Source organism: Vitis riparia, unplaced genomic scaffold, assembly GCF_004353265.1.
Source record: "Vitis riparia cultivar Riparia Gloire de Montpellier isolate 1030 unplaced genomic scaffold, EGFV_Vit.rip_1.0 scaffold843_pilon_pilon, whole genome shotgun sequence".
NCBI classification, from domain to species: Eukaryota; Viridiplantae; Streptophyta; class Magnoliopsida; order Vitales; family Vitaceae; genus Vitis; species Vitis riparia.
In genome coordinates, this window is record NW_023269811.1 from 60778 (window position 1) to 85481 (window position 24704).

Below are 24704 nucleotides of genomic sequence, written 5' to 3' on the forward strand. Positions count from 1 at the left end.
GTGTTGAGTCGTATCCTACAGCACATGATCTCGTACATTTTCATCCCTAAAGGAGGGCACCGAGATGATGTATCTTTCTTGGAGGCTTTTTTGGTTGATAGCATTCTCACAGAAAGAAAGGTTAATATTGGTTACATAATTTTCCAACATATGAAAGCATGTTCAATAAGCGAAGATTCAGTTCTCCCCTATGGCATGTTTATCACAAAGATTGTCAAATACTTCAATGTCAATTTGCGCAATGAGACAGACGGGAAAAAACTCAAATCATTTGATACATATGATCGGGCTTCACTTCGGCGCATGCATTTTGTTCGGAAGAAAGATGGTTCATGGGCAAGGAAGTCTTCCGTTCCCCCTCAGAGGTTGATGTGTCTTCAGACAATGGGTCCTCCAAGGATGAAGAATATGAAGATCAGGATGTAGAGGGAATAACTTCTGAAAAAGCAAATGTCACACGAATACCGTCAACAGGTGGTGTAAGAGCTAGGGCGGATGCAAATCATCGTTCACAAATTGGACCGGACGACTCAGAGGCATCAGATAACCTCAATGCCCAGATTAGCTCCCTTGGTACCCGCTTGGACGAGATTGTATTAACCAATGACCGACGTTTGACATCTCTGGAGAATCGCATTGATGGTTTACACGAGGAAGTCAAGGAGGGTATGCAAGTTATACGAGGCCAGCATGATGAGATGATGGTCTTCTTGCGATCCCACTTCCCGCTTCGTGGACCAGACCATATATGACCCCTTCAACATTTTGTACTAGTTTTATAGTTATTAAAGTTTCATTATGTTTTTGGACATTTGGCTAATATAAATGACCTTTTGTAATTATGACTTCTCGTATTACTTATGGATGTAGTGATCGGCCATTCACATAAATGGCGTAAATGTATTCGCTCAATTCTGATGATGGTATATGGATGATGTATTTTCGTCTACATGTATATATTCTATCTAGCTTATTTTGTTTATAGCTCTTGATATATAGGTTCTTTTCATCTCTTTAAACCTTCTTCTGTAGATTTAAAATTCTTGGTGGACATCACATAATTTAGGTTCCCATTTGGGTGGCATGGATATTTTTGTGTTTTAAATATTGATTATGTAATCCCTGGTTTCGGATGGCAAAAGGAAGATTATGACTATTACCATCAAAAGCATAGAAGAATCATGCGTTAGGAAGGTTATATTGAGTATTGGTTACTCGTAAAACGTATGTATTCTCCTCCCTTGGTCTAATCTACTATAATGTCTAATCTACTATAATTTATTTTTAATAAAACTTGCGCACTTTCAACCGGTTGAGGCACTGCATCAATCGGTAGCAAGTGGCCATTTTGGTTTTGCAAAAAAAAAAAAAAATGCCAGTGTCAACCGGTCGAGAAACAGCATCAACCGGTCGACCTTTGGTTTGCAACCGGTAGCCACTGGCCAATTTGGGACGCGCATCAAGAAATGACCAGTGTCTACCGGTCGAGTGAACATGTCAACCGGTTGCATATAACCGGTCGACCGGTTCATCATTACTATAATCGGTTGCGATATGCTTGCCTGCTTGCATACATTATCGTACTAAGTTTTGGCCCTCTTTTGTCCTTATTAAAACCATTTTTGATTTACTATTTTAAATAGATTTTATTTAAGGTGCATTTGGATATCTTATGAAAACAAATATCTCCATTGTGTTTTGCATAGATTTGAAGTTCCAATCTCAATTCTACATTGGTCCTATCAATGAAAATGAGATTCCTGGTAACAGCCCGATGGTATGGGAGCAATTTTCACTTCCCCAAGAGGGCCACTGTTTTAACTTTTAATTTTTAATCCTCACTTGTGAGCCATTAATTTCTATTGTTGTGAGCCTTTAAATTTCCATTACACATCCAACTGCAGCTGTAGTGTTTACTTCTGACTAACAATTTTCATGCTCAACACATGTCAATGGTCAGATGGAATTTTACTAGCAATGGAAACTTATTGTTTGTCATGTGCATTATATACTACATACTTGCCTATTGTTATGTCCAACACTAGGTATAGTAGTTAAGCGTTTCCCATCACTTCCATTCCCACAAGTGTCATGTCTCGAACGTCAATTTTTTTAAAAGCTGATCTCAGCCTAGGAGAAATGAGGAGGGTCATATTGGGTTGACAATGAAAAATAAATCCTTAGTAGAAGTCTTAAATCCTCAAGAACATTTGTCTACAAAATTTCCTTATTAAAACCATTCTTATGTTATACTATTGGAGACACACTCTAAGCACTTCCTTTCCCCACATAGGTTTGGCCATTTGGCCATTGACATTATATTAATTATTAGTTGATCTTTTTGAAAAGTATATTCCTCAGGTCTTTGGTTTAATTGTTCATAGATTTTTTAGGGAGGTGTATTATGTTTCTTAAAATGTTTTGAATAGGCTGTTATTAGATTGACTTAGTGCTTCGGGATTTTTATTGCTCTTTGTCTTCTCCTTTGGTTCTCTTGTTCCTTTGTGCTTCCTACGATACCCACACCAATCCCCAACCCGTGTTTTATTGGGTTTGCCTCCTTTTGATGTTTTTAATATATATACTTGCTTAAATTTGTCAAGATGGAAGGCAATTGAGTAGAAAATTGTAATTTGGATTTGGGGGACTATGAACATTGAATTTATCAAAATCATTGAGTAGAAGCTGGATCCTTGAATTAAGGATTGAGGGAAGGATATAACTGGAACCGCTTTAGAGGTGTATAGTTCACTGTTAGAGTTTAATGGGAAGAAGGCTGTTGGAAGGGATGGTTTCTCTTTTAATTTTTGGCAATTGAGTTATGATTTGGTGCAGAATGAGTTATTGGTTTTGTGTTATGAATAGAATAAATAATTTACAAACTTTAGCTTTATACACCTAAAAAATATTTAATGAGTTGCATTGCCTTATATAAAGGAGTATGGATGACTTTGGTGACTTTAGCTTTGGTTACTTGGCTTTATAAGGATAATCTATCTTCCGGGAATCATATTGGTTTTGTTTGATTGGAAGTTAAGGGCTTTGTTGGTGATGATGCATAGTTAGTCTTGATTGGCACAGCATTTGTGTGCTGCATAATCACATTGGCAGTGTCTACCGGTAGAGATAATTGCTACACCGGTAGCACATTACCGGTCGACCGGTTTACCCTCAGTTTTGTAAGTTGCAATATGATGTAGTGAGAAGCAACATGTGTTTCTGGTGAAGGCTAAATAAGATTTATATACATATTTCCTCACTCCTATGAGCCATGGCTAATTAGGCATGAATGAAGCTCATGTTTTCATGCTCTATCTTTGTTTTCCTTCTTACATATTTGTCATGTCATGAGTTTTCTCTTCAAAACCTAGAATATATCTAGAAATCCTAAACTTAGTGTCTCATCCAATTAGAAATCCTATCAATATAAAGACTTATCTTCTTATAATAAAACCTTAAGACAATTTCATCTTCTATAAAATAACTCTAAAACTATACTACTTAACTAATAGAAACTGAAACAAAATATGAATGTGAGTAACAGTCTAATATCGATTTTTCCAATAGTTATGCAATATGTAATTTGTTTTACTTAGACTACTTGTATCATCAAATGATTTTCTCTTTATTCATAAAAACTTTTCTACGGACTATATGAAAGAAAAACCATAATCTTTAGAATTTTTTATGGCTAATGTGAACATTTTGAACCATTGAACCCTGCTTTATAAAATTGGGACACCTCCTTTTAATTGAAAAGCCATGTAAAATGTACGGCATTGAACATATTTCTGATGATGTTTCCTTGTAAATATGAGGCTCCTAACATTCAAAGAAGTCTACATTGCTTGTAATCTTAAAGATAATATGAACCTGTAATAGTCCTTACTAGTTGCCTTGGTATTTCTTTGCTCTTCCATGTTACATGTAAAGGAGGTTGTATACGTCAAGGAGTCTACATTAAACCTCTAAAGTATCTATATAAAACTACTTTTAAGGTAAGAACTAAACCACTTTTAAGTTAAATATCATTGATAAATAGTGTTAGTATATTCAATAAATATAAATTACCAAATTTTTTGATTCTCTAATATTTTTTGTTTCACTTTTAAGTTAAATATCGTTGATGCATGCATTGTATCTCGCGGACCTATCATGTTATTAATATGCCTCATGTGTCAAACTATTTGGTGCTAAGCCTAATCCAGAATGATGTCACTCTTTTAAATTTGATTGGCATAGTTAAGTTAGAAGAAAATGTCCGAAAGAGTTATTGTGACTGTTAGAATTATGTAATGAATGTAAGAAATATTTTCTATTAATTTTAAGAGTTCTTGTGACTGGTTTTCCCTACTTTCTTTACTAGCAACTCTTCTTAATATGGAAATTTATCTCATTATTTCTGTTATTAAAACCTTAAGGAAACAATTATTTTGATTGTTATGATGGATTTCATTCGACAGGCATGACTTCTTTTATTTATGAGATGGCAGATTATGAATTCTGAGAAATTCATTTGGTAAGAAGAAAGATATTTACAAGTAAACTAAACGAGGAAAGATGCTAAGAAGATTAAAATTCAATCCACATATATTCTTTAAAATAATGAACATGAAGAGTGCTGAGTTTGATGGCGTTATCAACAAAACCAATCAAGATATATTAGAAAAAAATGTTGTGTTTTGCATCATTAAAATGTGGTAATTGAACCCAAATAACAATTGAATCTTCAAAATCCTTGCAATCAGTAGCCATATGACATACCTAAATGAAAACAAAATGAAGTATGTCAACCGGTCGACCGTTTATCATCAACCGGTTGGCTAATTATCTCATCCGGTAGCCACTGACCCTTTTAGTTGCTGCATTGTCAAATGGCCAGTGGCTACCGGTTGAGATTAGTAGCCAACCGGTAGAGGATAACCGGTCGACCGGTTCAAGGCTACACATCCATCCTTTTCAGTTTTGAAAGCAATGTATGCCCTAAGCTAATAACAGTTATTTGGTTTATATCTTTCTTACCTTTTGTTCCAATTGGAAGTGTTTTGAGATTAACACGGTTTTATCTTATATTTCTAATTTTGCATGAGGCAAGCCTAGCTATTCCACAATTCTCACCTGTTCTTCTCCCAATGGCCCAAAGTATTGGACAACTTCTATCGCAAATTTTATTCCTTGTTAGAAACAAGGACTGCTAGCACTCTATATTTTAACTTTGTCCTTTTTCTTTCAGTTAATTGACTGAGTTGAGTTAGTATTGAGGTTGGTTTGCTCGTTCCCCCAATGGGATTCCGCCTCTTCTTATTTCTTTTTCTTGCTACCCTCCCTGCGTTCTTGGCTCAAGAATTTGAAGATGCAATAATTAAAGTTGATGGGGCTACAACAGTTGCTGAAACTGATGCTAACTTCATCTGTGCTACTCTGGATTGGTGGCCTCATGATAAGTGTAACTACAACCACTGTCCATGGGGATATTCATCTGTAATAAATATGGTACAGCTCTAAAAAGTTATTCTTCTTGCTAAGACTTGATCAGCTTTCCCAGATTTTAAATTAGCTTCTGCAAAAAAATAAAACCATGAAGTATATTGATTAGTGTGTTTTGGTATTCTCAGGACTTGTCTCATCCTCTTTTTGCCAAGGCAATTGAAGGTTTGTATAGGTTTGGATCATTAAGCTTGTGTCACCCTGAGAGTGGCCTTTTCTTGTGGGATTCAAGCATGACTAAAGCCTAAAGAATTACAATATGGTTTTTGTTGATTGGCATATTGCTGGACTTTTTATTTTTGTTTTCTTTATGAAATGTTATAATGCTCTGAGTTTTGGTGTATTGACAGCTTTTAAGCATTTGAGAATAAGAATTGGAGGTTCTTTGCAAGACCAAGTATTATATGATATTGGATCTTTGAGGTCCCCTTGCCATCCTTTTAGAAAGATGAATCTTTCAAGTTTCATGGATGATTTGACTAACCAGGAAAGATCAAATTAAGGGAACCAAATACACATGATGGTGACGTCACCTTGCCTTGTGGTATGCTGGTGGCTCAATTTATCTGATGCTCTGATTTAGTGGGGAAGCTAACTATGTTTATGTCGAATGTTCTAAGTTTGAGAGCTGCATTTACATTTTTCTATTGGTACAATATAGGGGAAAGAAGAGCAGCACACTCATCCTTTCTCTCCTCCTGCGGTTGGGCCCCACATGACAATGACAGCATCTGGATTACAGTCTTTGCCACAGGTGCTTCACATAATTTCTATTTCTCCATGTTTAGTGAAGGATTTGTTGTCAGTTTTTTTAGTATTGTTTGCTCATTAGTTCTTATCAGCTGTTAGAGTTGAGTGAAGGAAACCCATTAAACATTATACAAATCAACCTCACAATTTTCAATTACAGACTACGGTAGGTACTGCTTCTGGTGGCTGTAATGGAACTGGAAAGCCGCGTGTAAGGGCTCGTCGAGGCCAGGCCACTGATCCTCACTGTATTGCTGAAAGGGTTAGTTGTAAATTTTGACATTTCATCTGAAACAAGTTCTTCATGTTGTTTGTTATTCACTCTCATATCTAAGACACATCATTAGACTTTGAAGTTGACATGTCAAAAATGGCTTTGATAAAGACTTTCCTGGGTTATAATCTCTTTTGTTGTCCCTTTGAAAAATATCTATGATGCAGCTTCGGAGAGAGAAAATTGCTGAAAGGATGAAGAAACTGCAAGAACTTGTTCCCAATTCCAATAAGGTACCTACTTATTTTGTTTGTTTTATTCCTCATGGAGTGCTATATTCATGTATTGCTTTCTTTTCTTTTTTCTTTTTAGTTTACATTTAGTAATATCCAGGTGCTTCTGTAAAAGCTAATGTTTTTGTGCAATCCAGATGTGTATGGTGTATGGCATTTATTTCTAAGTGTGGTTAGATTAACCTTGGTGATGGAAACATGAGAGCTGTAGACAAAACTTCTTCAATTCCAGAAGAATTAAATGAGCTCTTTGATTTCAACAAATCAAACTACGAGTTCCCTATTATTTTTTGCAAATTGATTCAGCTGATAATGGTCCAAAAAATGAAAAATGACTAAACCCTTAGTTTTAAGCTTTGCTTGGGATAACCTTTTTACTTTTGGCTTTAACCAGGACCTGAAGCTCTAGAAATTGATTCAATCTCAGTATTCTAAAAATTTCATTAAATGAAATGATTTCCTGCATGAGCTGAAAAATAATTTTGGAGCTTCAGGAGAGCTATTGGCTTTTGAAAAGCCAATCCAAATCGGACCTTTCTCTGTTAAAATAGCTGTCTGAATTCTGTTAAGCATGATCCAATGATTTTATCAAATTACAAGCACTTGTCCAGTCATATCTTACTCTGTTCTCTACTAGATTCTTGGTAAGCACTACAGGAGAGTTGGGTTCAGCGTCTGTCATGCTATTTCATTCCCTTCATTGCATCTAAATATATGAATTTTGAATCTCTAGATACCTATAATTCAATAGAATATGTGAACGATCCATATACAGCGTCTTTTCTTTTATTAATGGTTCTTTCCTGATAAACCCTTGTAAAGAGAGAATGGCTTATTTTACAAGATCAGATAAGTATTTCTGAACTCTGCAATCTGTAGTTGGCAATGAAAAACTAATCTTCAGGCCATGACATAAGCTGTATTCATCAATCGCAAGTTAGGAACATGTGTTTGAGGAGGTTAATTGTATGGAAGACCCTTCACAGCCGGACTCTAAAAAGAGTACTGATTCCTTTTTGCTTTCTGCAGACGGACAAAGCAGCTATGCTCGACGAAATCATTGAGTACGTCAAATTTCTTCCGCTCCAGGTCAAGGTATAAAGTGGATAAAAACTTTCTCCAATCCATGTTCGAGATGTTGAACTTAGTCTTCAAATTTACATTTGTAGAGTTAAAAGCAGGGGCCAGAAAATATGGGTCCTTGTCTTGATCAAATTGTAATGATCTATAGCAATGAGATTTTGGGCATTGCTTTCTTACAGTTGGAAATTTTGCACTGCTTCTCAAATGATGAATTACAGGTACTAAGCATGAGTAGGCTGGGGGCAGCAGAGGCAGTTGTTCCTCTCATCACAGATGGCCAAGCTGAGGTGCTATACCCTTCTCTTTCTGTGAGCACATAAAAACTTTTTCCTTCGTTTAATGAACAGAAAAGTTCTCTTTCCAATTTAACAATAAATTCCCAATATTTAAGGAATACCAGTAGTGTGTTTGGAACGAAGGAGCTTTGGTGCAAAGAGTCTAAAGCCCTGTTTGTTAAAGCTTTTCAAACGCCAGAATCCTTTAAATGCAGCTTTTAAGATTTGTTTGGATAAAACTCTTAACCATGAGCCTAACATGATTTGTCCAGGTTTTGAAGAAGCGTGAACACGTGATGAAGAAAGAATATTTTTATTTAATTAAAGTTATTGAAAAAGGCGCGAAAATAGAGCAATGTAAAACACGAAGAATCAATTGATAAAAATATCATATCATATATATATGGAAATCTCACATGTACAATAAGATAGATATGACATTGATAACAATGACATGCATGATAGACTCCTAGATCCTATAGATCCTAAATCCAATAAATATCTCCCCCTTTGGCAACATCAAAAAGAAACGAAGGGGGATCCCAAACACACTCAAGACTGAGGAGGTGGAGGTGGTGGTGGAAACACAGAACGTAGGTAAGCCATCATCTCCTCGTGCTGACTCTCTTGGCGGCTCTCAAGGCGCTCAATCCTTTGTACGAGATGCTCAAACTGAGAGGTGAAGCCGGCCTCACACTGATCGATGTGATCCTCCATGGAAGAAAAACGAGTATCATGCACTACGGCTAACTCCTCCATACGTGTCCCGAGAGAGCTGATCTGTGCTGACAAATCCATCCAAGGTGGATAATCAGGAGTATGAGGAGCCTGAGATGGTAGCTCGGTAAATGATGGCTGAGATGAAGGGCCTGCTGTGAAGGACGGCTCAGTCATCATAGGCTCGGAGAAGGTAGCCTCAAAATGAATGCCCTCTGACTGATGTGGAGGTGGAATGTCAACCTCGGGCCCTCTCTGCTGAAAGTCCCTCTGAGGGTCCAACCCATCCTCCATCTCTCTAATCTCGGCCTCCTCCTCTACTGCAGGGTGTATCTGATCATGTCCATGACCCTGTCGCTCGGCTTTCCTAACCCAGGAGCCATCGGGTGCCTTCTCGAACTTCATGCGGGCCAGAGACTGCTCATCATACGTGTCATAACTGGTGGGGGCCTCAACATCTGTCTCTCTACTCAAGTCGATCCCGGCATCCTTGAAAGCACGGGTAAGGAAGCGGCCGTAGGGGAGTACACGCGTCGAGCTCTCAACACAGGAGATCATGTGCATCATCATAAGGTAGCCAACATGAATCCGTCTCCCGATGAGGATCGAGTCAACAATGAAAGCCTCGAGGTAGGAGACCTCGTCTCGATGTCCTCCACGTGGCAAGAGAATCGAAGAAATCATATGGTGAAGGACTCTGCTAGTCACTGTCAAGCTCTGAGCCGATGGTTTGCCCATCCCCTGAGGTTCGGCATGTCCACACAACCTCTGAACAGCCTCTATAGCATCAAATCCCGGCACAGTGGGCCACGCCTTGGCCTCATAAACACGGAGTCCACCTGAAGGGATGTCGAGAATGCGGCAGATGCTCTCGGGACTCAAACGGATCTCAACGCCTCTCACAGTGGACAATAGGGGTCCTCCAACCCTGTAGGTCGCCCGAGAATAGAAAGCCCGCACCAGAGTCGGGAAGACGGGCTCAGAGATCGTCACTACGGGGAGCCATCCCATCTGTCCGAACAACACCTCAAAGGCAAAGTGCCGAAGTTGGGAGAAATTGACATTTCTCCCTGGGATGACTTTCCTCTTAGCAAATTTTTGCTTGTAGCGCTGATGGTCCTCATTCGAACTGAAGAGTGACGTGTCAAACCTCGCCTTTCGGCGAGCCTCCGTCTGCTCGGGCTGAGATGCCTCAACAGGCCGCTTGCTCTGAGCCCTGGAAGTGCTCGTCTCTCTCCGTGGTGCCATCAATGAAGTGAAAGAGGTGAAGAAGGAGTCCAAACAGGGAATGAAAGCAAAGAGAAAGATGCAACCACAAACCCGAAACCCTATACGCCTGGAGATGAAGCTGAACAGCCCTCACACGCGTGGTGAAGAGAGGAGACGCCCTGAAGAGGTGAAACCCTGGGTTTAAAACCAAAACCCTTGCCCAAATCCGTCCCAAAATGAAGTCCTCAGGCTGCAAACGGTGCAAAATATGGCCAAAAACTCTTCGGGAAGCAAGGATATGAAGGGGCGAGAAGCTCTGGAGGCGACACTGGGATAAACGAAGCGCGCGGGGGACGTTTTAAAATATCAGTCCCGACGAACCGGTCGACCGGTTGTGTACCACCGGTCGACCGGGTACACAACCGGTTGACCTTGTACACAACCGGTCGACCGGATGGTCATCGATATTATTTTGTACAAAAGGGGGAAAAACAAATTATAAATTGATATTATTATTGAAACATCAAATACAAAATTAAATAAAATAAATTTAATAAATAAAATAATTTAAAGTATACATATTATAAAAATATTAAATTGGATTTAGATTAGGTCTGGGTTGTTCGAATTTTTATTTCTATTTCAGCTTAATTAAGTTTGGGAAAAAAAATTTGTACCCTAAGATTATAAATAATTGTCGAACCTTATCCAAATTAAGGTTGGGTTAAGTCATGACAACTTGCCTAAATTGCACCTCCTAATTCCGATTATCCAAAAAATGCTTGATCGCCTATTGAAGAAAAAGGATCAAATCTCAATAACCCCTTAAATGAGTATTGAACATAAGATCAACATTTTTTAAACAAGTCAATTTTGGAACGACTTTGTGGGATTGAAAGAAACTAACAAAAACCAACAAAGGTACAAAAACTGATGCATATGGTGGTAGCATAAGGTTATATAATTCATTAGTTACTTCCAATTCAATTATTATATTTGTGCGAACGGTCATTTATTCGTACCCTCCCAAATCTCCACTTGTTTGGAGTTTTTAAAATTTTTTGGGGCATCATATGGCTTGGAGGTTGTTTAAATAGGTTTGTTACACTTAGAAGGTGGTCAAATGATATCCGGAAAAATCGAAATCCAAAAATACTAAATAATTCAAAAGGGTACGAAGAATGTGAGGAATCCTCACATTTTTCGTACCCTTCCAATTCTACACTTGTTTGAAGTTTTTAAAATTTTTTGGGACATCATATGACTTGGATATTGTTTAAATAGGTTCCTTACACTTATAAGGTGGTCAAAGGATATCCGGAAAAATCGAAATCCAAAAATACTAAATAATTCAAAAGGGTACGAAGAATGTGAGGAATCCTCACATTGTTCGTACCCTCCAAAATCTCAACTTCTTTGGACTTTTGAAAATTTCGTGGGCATCCTATGGCTTGGAGGTTGTTTAAATAAGTTTGTTACACTTAGAAGGTGGTCAAATGATATCCGGAAAAATCGAAATCCAAAAATACTAAATAATTCAAAAGGGTACGAAGAATGTGAGGAATCCTCACATTTTTCGTACCCTTCCAATTCTACACTTGTTTGAAGTTTTTAAAATTTTTTGGGACATCATATGACTTGGATATTGTTTAAATAGGTTCCTTACACTTATAAGGTGGTCAAAGGATATCCGGAAAAATCGAAATCCAAAAATACTAAATAATTCAAAAGGGTACGAAGAATGTGAGGAATCCTCACATTTTCGTACCCTTCCAATTCTACACTTGTTTGAAGTTTTTAAAATTTTTTGGGACATCATATGACTTGGATATTGTTTAAATAGGTTCCTTAGACTTATAAGGTGGTCAAAGGATATCCGGAAAAATCGAAATCCAAAAATACTAAATAATTCAAAAGGGTACGAAGAATGTGAGGAATCCTCACATTGTTCGTACCCTCCAAAATCTCAACTTCTTTGGACTTTTGAAAATTTCGTGGGCATCCTATGGCTTGGAGGTTGTTTAAATAGGTTTGTTACACTTAGAAGGTGGTCAAATGGTATCCGGAAAAATCGAAATCCAAAAATACTAAATAATTCAAAAGGGTACGAAGAATGTGAGGAATCCTCACATTTTTCGTACCCTTCCAATTCTACACTTGTTTGAAGTTTTAAAATTTTTTGGGACATCATATGACTTGGATATTGTTTAAATAGGTTCCTTACACTTATAAGGTGGTCAAAGGATATCCGGAAAAATCGAAATCCAAAAATACTAAATAATTCAAAAGGGTACGAAGAATGTGAGGAATCCTCACATTGTTCGTACCCTCCAAAATCTCAACTTCTTTGGACTTTTGAAAATTTCGTGGGCATCCTATGGCTTGGAGGTTGTTTAAATAAGTTTGTTACACTTAGAAGGTGGTCAAATGATATCCGAAAAAATCGAAATCCAAAAATACTAAATAATTCAAAAGGGTACGAAGAATGTGAGGAATCCTCACATTTTTCGTACCCTTCCAATTCTACACTTGTTTGAAGTTTTTAAAATTTTTTGGGACATCATATGACTTGGATATTGTTTAAATAGGTTCCTTACACTTATAAGGTGGTCAAAGGATATCCGGAAAAATCGAAATCCAAAAATACTAAATAATTCAAAAGGGTACGAAGAATGTGAGGAATCCTCACATTTTCGTACCCTTCCAATTCTACACTTGTTTGAAGTTTTTAAAATTTTTTGGGACATCATATGACTTGGATATTGTTTAAATAGGTTCCTTACACTTATAAGGTGGTCAAAGGATATCCGGAAAAATCGAAATCCAAAAATACTAAATAATTCAAAAGGGTACGAAGAATGTGAGGAATCCTCACATTGTTCGTACCCTCCAAAATCTCAACTTCTTTGGACTTTTGAAAATTTTGTGGGCATCCTATGGCTTGGAGGTTGTTTAAATAGGTTTTTTACACTTAGAAGGTGGTCAAATGATATCCGGAAAAATCGAAATCCAAAAATACTAAATAATTCAAAAGGGTATGAAGAATGTGAGGAATCCTCACATTTTTCGTACCCTCCCAAATCTCCACTTGTTTGGAGTTTTTAAAATTTTTTGGGGCATCATATGGCTTGGAGGTTGTTTAAATAGGTTTGTTACAATTAGAAGGTGGTCAAATGATATCCGGAAAAATCGAAATCCAAAAATACTAAATAATTCAAAAGGGTACGAAGAATGTGAGGAATCCTCACATTTTTCGTACCCTTCCAATTATAGACTTGTTTGAAGTTTTTAAAATTTTTTGGGACATCATATGACATGGATATTGTTTAAATAGGTTCCTTACACTTATAAGGTGGTCAAAGGATATCCGGAAAAATCGAAATCCAAAAATACTAAATAATTCAAAAGGGTACGAAGAATGTGAGGAATCCTCACATTGTTCGTACCCTCCAAAATCTCAACTTCTTTGGACTTTTGAAAATTTTGTGGGCATCCTATGGCTTGGAGGTTGTTTAAATAGGTTTGTTACAATTAGAAGGTGGTCAAATGATATCCGGAAAAATCGAAATCCAAAAATACTAAATAATTCAAAAGGGTACGAAGAATGTGAGGAATCCTCACATTTTTCGTACCCTTCCAATTCTACACTTGTTTGAAGTTTTTAAAATTTTTTGGGACATCATATGACTTGGATATTGTTTAAATAGGTTCCTTACACTTATAAGGTGGTCAAAGGATATCCGGAAAAATCGAAATCCAAAAATACTAAATAATTCAAAAGGGTACGAAGAATGTGAGGAATCCTCACATTGTTCGTACCCTCCAAAATCTCAACTTCTTTGGACTTTTGAAAATTTTGTGGGCATCCTATGGCTTGGAGGTTGTTTAAATAGGTTTGTTACACTTAGAAGGTGGTCAAATGATATCCGGAAAAATCGAAATCCAAAAATACTAAATAATTCAAAAGGGTACGAAGAATGTGAGGAATCCTCACATTTTTCGTACCCTTCCAATTCTACACTTGTTTGAAGTTTTTAAAATTTTTTGGGACATCATATGACTTGGATATTGTTTAAATAGGTTCCTTACACTTATAAGGTGGTCAAAGGATATCCGGAAAAATCGAAATCCAAAAATACTAAATAATTCAAAAGGGTACGAAGAATGTGAGGAATCCTCACATTGTTCGTACCCTCCAAAATCTCAACTTCTTTGGACTTTTGAAAATTTTGTGGGCATCCTATGGCTTGGAGGTTGTTTAAATAGGTTTGTTACACTTAGAAGGTGGTCAAATGATATCCGGAAAAATCGAAATCCAAAAATACTAAATAATTCAAATGGGTACGAAGAATGTGAGGAATCCTCACATTTTTCGTACCCTTCCAATTCTACACTTGTTTGAAGTTTTTAAAATTTTTTGGGACATCATATGACTTGGATATTGTTTAAATAGGTTCCTTACACTTATAAGGTGGTCAAAGGATATCCGGAAAAATCGAAATCCAAAAATACTAAATAATTCAAAAGGGTACGAAGAATGTGAGGAATCCTCACATTGTTCGTACCCTCCAAAATCTCAACTTCTTTGGACTTTTGAAAATTTTGTGGGCATCCTATGGCTTGGAGGTTGTTTAAATAGGTTTGTTACACTTAGAAGGTGGTCAAATGATATCCGGAAAAATCGAAATCCAAAAATACTAAATAATTCAAAAGGGTACGAAGAATGTGAGGAATCCTCACATTTTCGTACCCTTCCAATTCTACACTTGTTTGAAGTTTTTAAAATTTTTGGGACATCATATGACTTGGATATTGTTTAAATAGGTTCCTTACACTTATAAGGTGGTCAAAGGATATCCGGAAAAATCGAAATCCAAAAATACTAAATAATTCAAAAGGGTACGAAGAATGTGAGGAATCCTCACATTGTTCGTACCCTCCAAAATCTCAACTTCTTTGGACTTTTGAAAATTTTGTGGGCATCCTATGGCTTGGAGGTTGTTTAAATAGGTTTGTTACACTTAGAAGGTGGTCAAATGATATCCGGAAAAATCGAAATCCAAAAATACTAAATAATTCAAATGGGTACGAAGAATGTGAGGAATCCTCACATTTTTCGTACCCTTCCAATTCTACACTTGTTTGAAGTTTTTAAAATTTTTTGGGACATCATATGACTTGGATATTGTTTAAATAGGTTCCTTACACTTATAAGGTGGTCAAAGGATATCCGGAAAAATCGAAATCCAAAAATACTAAATAATTCAAAGGGTACGAAGAATGTGAGGAATCCTCACATTGTTCGTACCCTCCAAAATCTCAACTTCTTTGGACTTTTGAAAATTTTGTGGGCATCCTATGGCTTGGAGGTTGTTTAAATAGGTTTGTTACACTTAGAAGGTGGTCAAATGATATCCGGAAAAATCGAAATCCAAAAATACTAAATAATTCAAAAGGGTACGAAGAATGTGAGGAATCCTCACATTTTTCGTACCCTTCCAATTCTACACTTGTTTGAAGTTTTTAAAATTTTTTGGGACATCATATGACTTGGATATTGTTTAAATAGGTTCCTTACACTTATAAGGTGGTCAAAGGATATCCGGAAAAATCGAAATCCAAAAATACTAAATAATTCAAAAGGGTACGAAGAATGTGAGGAATCCTCACATTGTTCGTACCCTCCAAAATCTCAACTTCTTTGGACTTTTGAAAATTTTGTCGGCATCCTATGGCTTGGAGGTTGTTTAAATAGGTTTGTTACACTTAGAAGGTGGTCAAATGTATCCGGAAAAATCGAAATCCAAAAATACTAAATAATTCAAAAGGGTACGAAGAATGTGAGGAATCCTCACATTTTTCGTACCCTTCCAATTCTACACTTGTTTGAAGTTTTTAAAATTTTTTGGGACATCATATGACTTGGATATTGTTTAAATAGGTTGCTTACACTTATAAGGTGGTCAAAGATATCCGGAAAAATCGAAATCCAAAAATACTAAATAATTCAAAAGGGTACGAAGAATGTGAGGAATCCTCACATTTTTCGTACCCTTCCAATTCTACACTTGTTTGAAGTTTTTAAAATTTTTTGGGACATCATATGACTTGGATATTGTTTAAATAGGTTCCTTACACTTATAAGGTGGTCAAAGGATATCCGGAAAAATCGAAATCCAAAAATACTAAATAATTCAAAAGGGTACGAAGAATGTGAGGAATCCTCACATTGTTCGTACCCTCCAAAATCTCAACTTCTTTGGACTTTTGAAAATTTTTTCGGCATCCTATGGCTTGGAGGTTGTTTAAATAGGTTTGTTACACTTAGAAGGTGGTCAAATGATATCCGGAAAAATCGAAATCCAAAAATACTAAAAATTTCAAAAGGGTACGAAGAATGTGAGGAATCCTCACATTTTTCGTACCCTTCCAATTCTACACTTGTTTGAAGTTTTTAAAATTTTTTGGGACATCATATGACTTGGATATTGTTTAAATAGGTTCCTTACACATAGGAGGTGGTCAAAGGATATCCGGAAAAATCGAAATCCAAAAATACTAAAAAATTCACAATGGTACGAAGAATGTGAGGAATCCTTACATTGTTCGTACCATCCCAAATCTCCACTTCTTTGAACTTTTAAAATTTTTTGGGACATCATATGGCTTGGATGTTGTTTAAATTAGTTTGTTACACTTGGTAGGTGATTAAATGATATCCGGAAAAATCCAAATCCAAAAATACTAAAAAATTCACAAGGGTACGAAGAATGTGAGGAATTCTCATATGCTTCGTACCCTCCAGATTCTCCACTTGTTTTAAGTTTTTAAACTTTTTTGCAACTTAATATGACTTGGATATTGTTTAAATAAGTTCATTATACTTAGAAGGTGGTCAAATGATTTCCGGAAAAATCCAAATCCAAAAAATACTCAAAATTTCAGTACATTTTGACGGTGTGAAATGGATCGAAAAATTCAAAATAGAAATTTACCGAAAAAATATGTGAGGGGTTTGGATTTCCATATTGTTAGTAATTATACCTTTTTCGTATTTTCAATATTTCAGCCAATTTTTTTGAAAAGCTAAGAAATAATTTAATCATATATTCTCAATTAATAATTACTACACAACTAAATTAATTTTCATTTAATATATATTTTATAAAATTTAGTTATAGTTTTCCTATTTTTTTAACTTCATAAACCAATTATATTGCTTTTCACACTTCAAATATTCGTCAAATTTTTGTCAACAAATTATTTGATGTTAAAATAAATTAAATTTACTTTTCCTTAATTTCTAAATTATATCACCAAATTCTTTATAATTTTATTTATTTATTTTAAATTTAATTTTTATGTGGGGTTTAATCACTTTATAGTACAAAAATAAAAAAACTGTAATTTATTTTTTCAAAAATTTCTTTATTTATTATTTGATGTTAAAATAAATTAAATTTAATTTTCCTTAATTTCTAAATTATATCACCAAATTCTTTATAATTTTTTTATTTATTTTAAATTTAATTTTTATGTGGGGTTTAATCACTTTATAGTACAAAAATAAAAAAACTGTAATTTATTTTTTCAAAAATTTCTTTATTTAATAAATTAAATTTACTTTTCCTTAATTTCTAAATTATATCACCAAATTCTTTATAATTTTATTTATTTATTTTAAATTTAATTTTTATGTGGGGTTTAATCACTTTATAGTACAAAATTGAATAAACTGTAATTTATTTTTTCAAATTTCTCTTTATTTTTCTGTTTCATAAAAAAAATTCACCAAACAAAATAATTACATTAAACAGAAATTTTTAATTGGTTATTGTAATGAATGTAAAAATGTGTGTTGCATGGGATTAATTCCCATGGCAACCGGTTGGGTGACCTGAAGAATTGGTTGTGTATATTTTTTATTATTTATTGAATGCCACGTGTCTTGATCTTATTAGCCCAAAAAAGTGGGTATGGTACCGAAAAGCAATTTTCGGTACCGTAGCAAGACCCTACATATATATATATATATATATGTTTAAAATGAAAAGTCAAGAGGAGGAGATATAATAATAACTTCATTGTAACTCATTCAAAGTGTGATTTTAACTAGAGGAGTTATAGTTCTAAATACAATCATCGTACTTAATATGAAACACAAAAAACTATACAAGAAAAGAACCATAAAATAAAAGGACTCATCGACGGTTTCTATTGTAATCTTTCCACATATCCATGGCTATTTTCTCCCTTAAGATTTCTCATTCCTTGCATTTTTCAGCTAAACTCAAGACCATTGATTCAAACTCCGCTTCTTCGCTAAAAAGCTCTCTATCAACCTCTGCTATTAATATTTCATTTGGATCAACACCCATAAGATAGTTATGAAGGATACAACATGCTAGTATAATATCAGATTGTGTGTCAACAGGGTAATGTGGCTCCGTCCCACTAGCTATTATTGGAAACCTTTTCTTCAAAACAGCAAATGCCCTTTCAATTGCATTTCTCAAGGACGAGTGTCGAAGGTTGAAAACCTCTCTAGCATTTTTTGGTTGATGAACACTATACTCTTTTAAATGGTAACAAGTGCTTTTATATGGGGTAAGAAATCCAGTTTTTAGCTGAAAACCCGCATCGACCAAATAATATTTACCTAAGAAGCATAGACAAAGGATATTTATTATTAGTAATAGTCACTTGAGCTAATAAATTATTATCTAATCACCAATAATCACCTTGTGGAACAATCAATTTATCAAAATCTCTCATTAATGCATTATCTAGGATTCTTGAGTTTGACGCAGATCTTTCCCAACCAGGTAAAACATATGTGAACTTCAAGTCAAAGGAACATGCTGCTAAAACATTTTGTGTTGGATAGTACTTTCGCCCTCGATACCTTTGTACAACATCATTTGACACTTTTACATGAAAATGTGACCCATCAATCGCCCCTATGCAATCCTATAAAGAAACAAAATTATTAGTTTATTTTAAAATATAAATAATATTCTAATGATGTTTATTAGATAAGTAAGTTTACCTTAAAGTAAGGCAAAAATTTGGTATTGTCCTTGATTTTTTTAGGGCACTTTAATCCATCAGGTTGCTTTAAGAAGACATCATCTAAAGATATTATAGCTCTAAGAACTTGATGAAAGTGACGACTAACAGTTTCACTAGAACGCTTGAAATAAAATTTCATAGTTCTATTCCTTAAATTATGACCAACAATGTGAAGGAATTTGGCAACTTGTTCTTCTACATTACTATGTGCACTATTTCTAAGACGACCTATTCCCCGAAGAATGTTTACTAGTCTTGCGAATGCATCCTTTCCCATATGTAGTTGATTATAACAATCTTCATTATCCATTAGTGTAAGTCTTTCCATCAAAGCATGCTGTTCATAATCTCCTTCATTAGAGATTGATATCTCCAAATAGTTTGAGCGATGATAAACCGAAACAAGAATTGCCACATATGCAGCATACATAGCTACACAAGTTGCAGCCCATCTTCTAAGTCTTTACCACTCTTTATTATAAGTCTACATGATAGCAAAGTAAGGGGAATGATTTAGTAAAGTCATTATTCAGTCTTGAAATGCGATAGTTAAATTAACTTAATCTAAGATTGATTATGACTATTTATGATAGTTAAATTAATGACAAGTTACCACTTATGGTAAAACAGACCTTACTAGAGTTGAAATGTCTAGTTTAAAGCATGATAACAAAATGAAACTCTTTCTAAGTTCATTATTCAATCTGAAATTTGCATGATTACTTAAGAATACTTGGTCCTCCACTTGGTTTTGGGATGAATGAAGGAGAGTAGAGTATTAAGAAGAAGATGATGAATGAATGACAAAGAAGTGAACTTACCTGAGATCGCTCAACTGCCAAAGGGTCACTTGGATTTTTATTAGGATGAACTTGCTTTGCCTGCACAAATAATAGAAAAGTAAATTAGGTAAAAAGAAATGGAAAACCCATACACTATTTTAGTTCAAATGAATCTCTATTTTAGTTCAAATGCAACAAAAAAAAACTATGTTGGGAAGCAATCCCAAACATGGCCTTGATTTTTGGTGTTTATTTTGTTTCTATCTCTTTTGTATTTCTGGTAGATAAACTGAATGAGCCTTAATTTTTATAGAACCAACCTTTGATTCTGCAAAAATAATTTCATTTACAACTGAGGAAGATGATTCCTATGATCAAATAAAAAAATTAATCATATTTTCACACTAAACTTTCAAAAAACAAAAGTGAACATAGAGCAACCCAATTCCAGTGTCCTTTCGAACAGAGGAAATGTGAAGAAATGGTAGGACCCAAGTGGGTGTATGATTGGAAAGTAAGGGAGACACCACATGGCTCAGCATTTAAAGCTAAGCTTGTACTGGTTAGGTTCAATATTGGCCCAATGTGGTTGTTCTTATGAAGCTGCTTTGTTGCATTTAAGCAAGCACATGTTAATTTTGCAAAGATAGCCCAAAAATAGAAAGGTCTAAAGCCCCATTTTCACTCATGATCTGTTTCATTGACAAGATGCAGTGCTGCGACAGTATCCTAAACCACCAAAAAGATGTAGAACTGAGACTAAGACTGGGATAGTATGTATACGTATGAGACATGAGGATTACTAGTAACTTAATCAACTAATAAGGTTGCCTTATGGTTTTGGTCACCTTATATATTATGTATCACACTGTGTCACCAGAAAAAAATCCTCATTACAAGTACAACTAAGAAAAATCATGGCAGACTCTTACAATGCATATCGCATCAATTCTTCAAGTGTAGAAACAGACAAAACAGATGAATAGGTACCCGATTAAAGATAATAAAAACCCAAAATTCTAATATCATGCTAGACTAGAAAGATAAAAAAACAACAGAAGACACTAAAAATCAGAGCTCTTATACTATGTTAAACCATGACAAATAATATTACTCATCCTAAATGCTTAACTTAGTATTGTAAAACATGTTAGTATTTTCAAACTTGAAGGGGGATGCTAAGATTGCTTTTTCACTTCTTTACCTAAAGTTAATATTTCGTTATCCCTATAAACTTGAAGCTGATCCTAAGCATGCTTTAAGAGATATCCTAAGCATGTTTGCAGAATCAACCATGTTGTGTCCAAAACCAAAAGGAATTCAGTTATTACTCAGATTTGAATTCTACCAATATTAAGGAAAACAGAAGCAATCAACTGTAATGGCAGTAGCCCAGACACGCCATTGTATCATCCACTGTTGCAAAGGCCATTATTATGACATCCTCTATCTCTATATCTGCTACTGAAACAGCACCAATTGTGTGGCCACAACCCCCATTTGTATGCCAACAACTATTATCATTTCCCCACAAGACCCCTTGTTTAAAGATAAGATAACTGTTGAGTGCTAACACCATCATGCACACATAGGAGTTCTTTACTACTATTTAAGAAGCAGTATGATAGGCCCACACTATGTGCTGCCTACATCAGTGCCATGTACCTCAGCTTTCGTCATTTATTTCAACACTAAGTTACAAAGCATTCATGTACCAGAGAATCCGTGGATTTAATGAATTTACTAGAAAGTTACCAATGCGGAAAACCAAAAGCATGCCTAACTGTTCAGTTTAGAAAGAATCTAACTAAAATAGGTGCCTCAAGGACCAATCATTTATACTTATCCAATCTACTGCTAACTAATATTAGGAATAAGCAAAGGCTAAGAACCCTTCAACAAACCCTTCTGGTGCTTCAGCACAAGCCTGCTCTAAGATTCATCTCTTGGTCATAGTGATTTGATGCAAGCCTATTAGGTTTTCTTAGAGCTCCAAAGAAAGACACAAACTGAGGTTTGGAGCCAAAAACAAATTGGGTTTTTGAAGAAATGTGTGTTGGGAAGCTTAAATTTCCCAAACTTCGAGAAGCCACTGCTGACACCAAAACTACCTCAAATAAGCTTATTTATTGAAAGACAGTAAGCTTATTTTAATTGTTTAATTGTTTCTAGATCCTGGTAATATCCCATCTCCTCAAGCTCCAATTAAATTGAGGAGTCCACTAGTCTCCAAAGTTTCAACCAAGCTCTAATTCGGCACACTAAGATTATTGATTCCAATAATTTCCTCAAGAGAATCCTTATTCTTGAACACACTCACGAGTTATTAATTGCACTAGAATATGTCAGCCATTTGAAACCTGAGTATTCCCATTCCTATTTGAAAACACAACCCCAATCACAATCCCCACTTCTCATTTGAAAACACAACCCCAATCACAACCTAGAGAGTCATAATGATCATAGCCTACCAGTTGATGCTTACTCTACAACTTAAGTTCTATAACTACACTCATAATGTAAGCAAATCAAGAAATACAGAGAGTCATTTGGGAATCCCCTGGAATGATATCAATTGAGGTGATTTAAGAAACGGTGTAACATTTAGCAGAACATCAAGGGTAAAAATCAGATCAAATCCAGAAAGCAACAAGCCAGAAAAGTTTAGAAAAATTCTGGCGAAATTTAAGAAACGGGAAAAGCGAAAGCAACCTAGAAACCCAAACAGAGAACCCAAGAGAGAACGATTACCTTGGGTTCCGGGTTTTCACAAGATGAGGTGGATTGGAGTTCAATTCATACCTGATCTGAAGACATGGATCTGAATACATTCACTGGATTTGAAGAATCCATTTCATCAATGGGAACTTGATTTGAAGAGTGCACTTCATCCATGGGAACTCGGGTGCCTAAAAATGGTAGGTTTTCGGCCCTGGAAGGTGGTCAGAGTGATTGTGGTGGCCGTTGAAAGGGTCGACGACGGTGAGAAGCCATAGCCACCGATGAAGAGGAAGTGAAAGGTGAAGCGGTGAACAGAGCCCGATAAAATTTTCCCCTCCTTTGCCCTTCTCTTTTTCTCTTATTTTCCTCATTATTTTTTAAGGAAAATAATAGGGAAAATATTACAATATTTTCTTTAATACTTTCCTTTATATTTTTTTTCATCTTATTTTCCATGTCATCCAAACTAAAGAAAACCATTTTCCTCTACATTTTTTTTTCCTTTCCTTAGCATTTTCCGAGAACCAAACAGAGTCTAAATATATCGTGGATAGTACATTAGAATTAAAAGTCTTTTGTGAATTAGTCGTCTGTGACTGGTAGATATGATTCCTGCGATATGGAGAAGTCATTAGGCCAATATGCACTTGCTTCGATTTGACATCCTTTGAGGTAGAGATTTCAAGCTCAAAAATGAACAATAACAAACTTTGTGGTATAAAGTACCTACCTAGCCTACCAAAACACAATCCCAAATTTGTTAGATTTTTTGGTGTATTAACACATTGAGCATCAACCTTGAATAAGATGAATGCATATTTGGCACAATCTCTTAAGTCCTTGGAAAAGTGTGTGATCTTCATCCTCATTGCCTAATGAAAAAATGCAAATGAAGAAGATACTGATTTATTATAGAGATCTAGATCTTCCAGATACAGATGCAATGGCATGGATGTCAGCGTAGGGAGAATAAATGTTGTTGTTGTTGCTCTCCTAATGCCACTACCCCATCCACCCATCGTTTTTGAGTTTGTGTACTTTCAAGAATGAGAAGGACTGATCTTCCTAATTCTCCTTGTTTTGCTTTCTCCCCAAAACCAAACTGCTACTTAATGAAGAATTTGATTATCCATGTGCTCTTTGCTCAAGTGATATACTGTTGTTCTATTGTACATGAGAATGAAAACATTAAAAATCAAAATACAACAATTTCTAACAAATTAAATAAACAAAAATACATTATTAAAAGCCAAAAGAGAAAAATGAATCATAAAACTAAATTATAAAGACATATTTTAGATCTCATGTAAAACCCAAAGAGAGCATAACTTTGGAGTATGATGCAAGTGAGCTCGCCCTTTCTATAACCTATCAACATTTATTTCTGGGATGTTGAACAGTATTCAACCAATCCTCAATGTTACCCTTTTGGCATTGACCTGATATAAAATAAATTGTTCAACTCAATCTAATCAAAAGAATTACAAGCATCGTTCTATTAAAAAATATTAAATAAAATCATCCCATAACCAAGAAGATGACTTGCATAATATCAAAATGTTTTAGACTTGATATGCAAAATACAGGTGAGATGTTGAGAAAAAAACAAGAGAAGCAACAATAACAACAACAAAAAACTATTTTTAGTCCAAATTGCATTCCTGGGTGGTTAAAGAAAACACACAAAAGTGTAGTTAAAGGAACCTATTGCTTTATATGCACTGATGGAACAAATAGGAACTAGAACAATTAAGAGAGCATAAAGATCATTGTGAAATAATGAGTGAACCATGGATTAGTTCCAAAACAAGAAGAGAGCTCAAGAGTGACATGCTTGAACTAAAGAGCTTAGACCTTTACGAATTGTTCATCTGTTGCTATGCAATATAAATTTTGGGAACAAAAGAAATCTTGAGCCAATCTTCACTTTTTTCTTTTGGCATCTTTCCAAAAGGTAAATTGTTCATCTCTACCGTCACTCCTTTAGCATTAACTTGATAGCAATCACATCTGCAACAAAATAATTAACCTAAGACATTTCAAACAAGTAAAATGGAAACACCCTGTGACAAGATCACTTTGGAGAACAATTGCAAGCATT

At 35.3% G+C, this 24704-nt stretch overlaps 1 protein-coding gene and 1 long non-coding RNA gene across 2 annotated transcripts; one reads left to right on the forward strand and one right to left on the reverse strand.

The window, feature by feature from the left end:
• The first annotated feature begins 5960 nt into the window (after positions 1-5960).
• Positions 5961-6484, forward strand: LOC117910774. Its single transcript, XR_004650785.1, has 3 exons — positions 5961-6031; positions 6149-6241; positions 6398-6484. It is a non-coding gene; the product is annotated as an uncharacterized LOC117910774 (long non-coding RNA).
• Positions 6485-18098: 11614 nt separating this feature from the next.
• Positions 18099-22940, reverse strand: LOC117910772 (putative nuclease HARBI1). The gene is made up of 4 exons (XM_034824922.1): positions 22685-22940; positions 19922-19981; positions 18770-18998; positions 18099-18687 (listed from the first exon to the last, which is right to left on the reverse strand). The coding sequence occupies exons 1-4, from the start codon at positions 22775-22777 to the stop codon at positions 18293-18295; spliced, it is 777 nt and encodes a 258-aa protein (XP_034680813.1). The 5' UTR covers positions 22778-22940; the 3' UTR covers positions 18099-18292.
• Positions 22941-24704: the final 1764 nt, after the last annotated feature.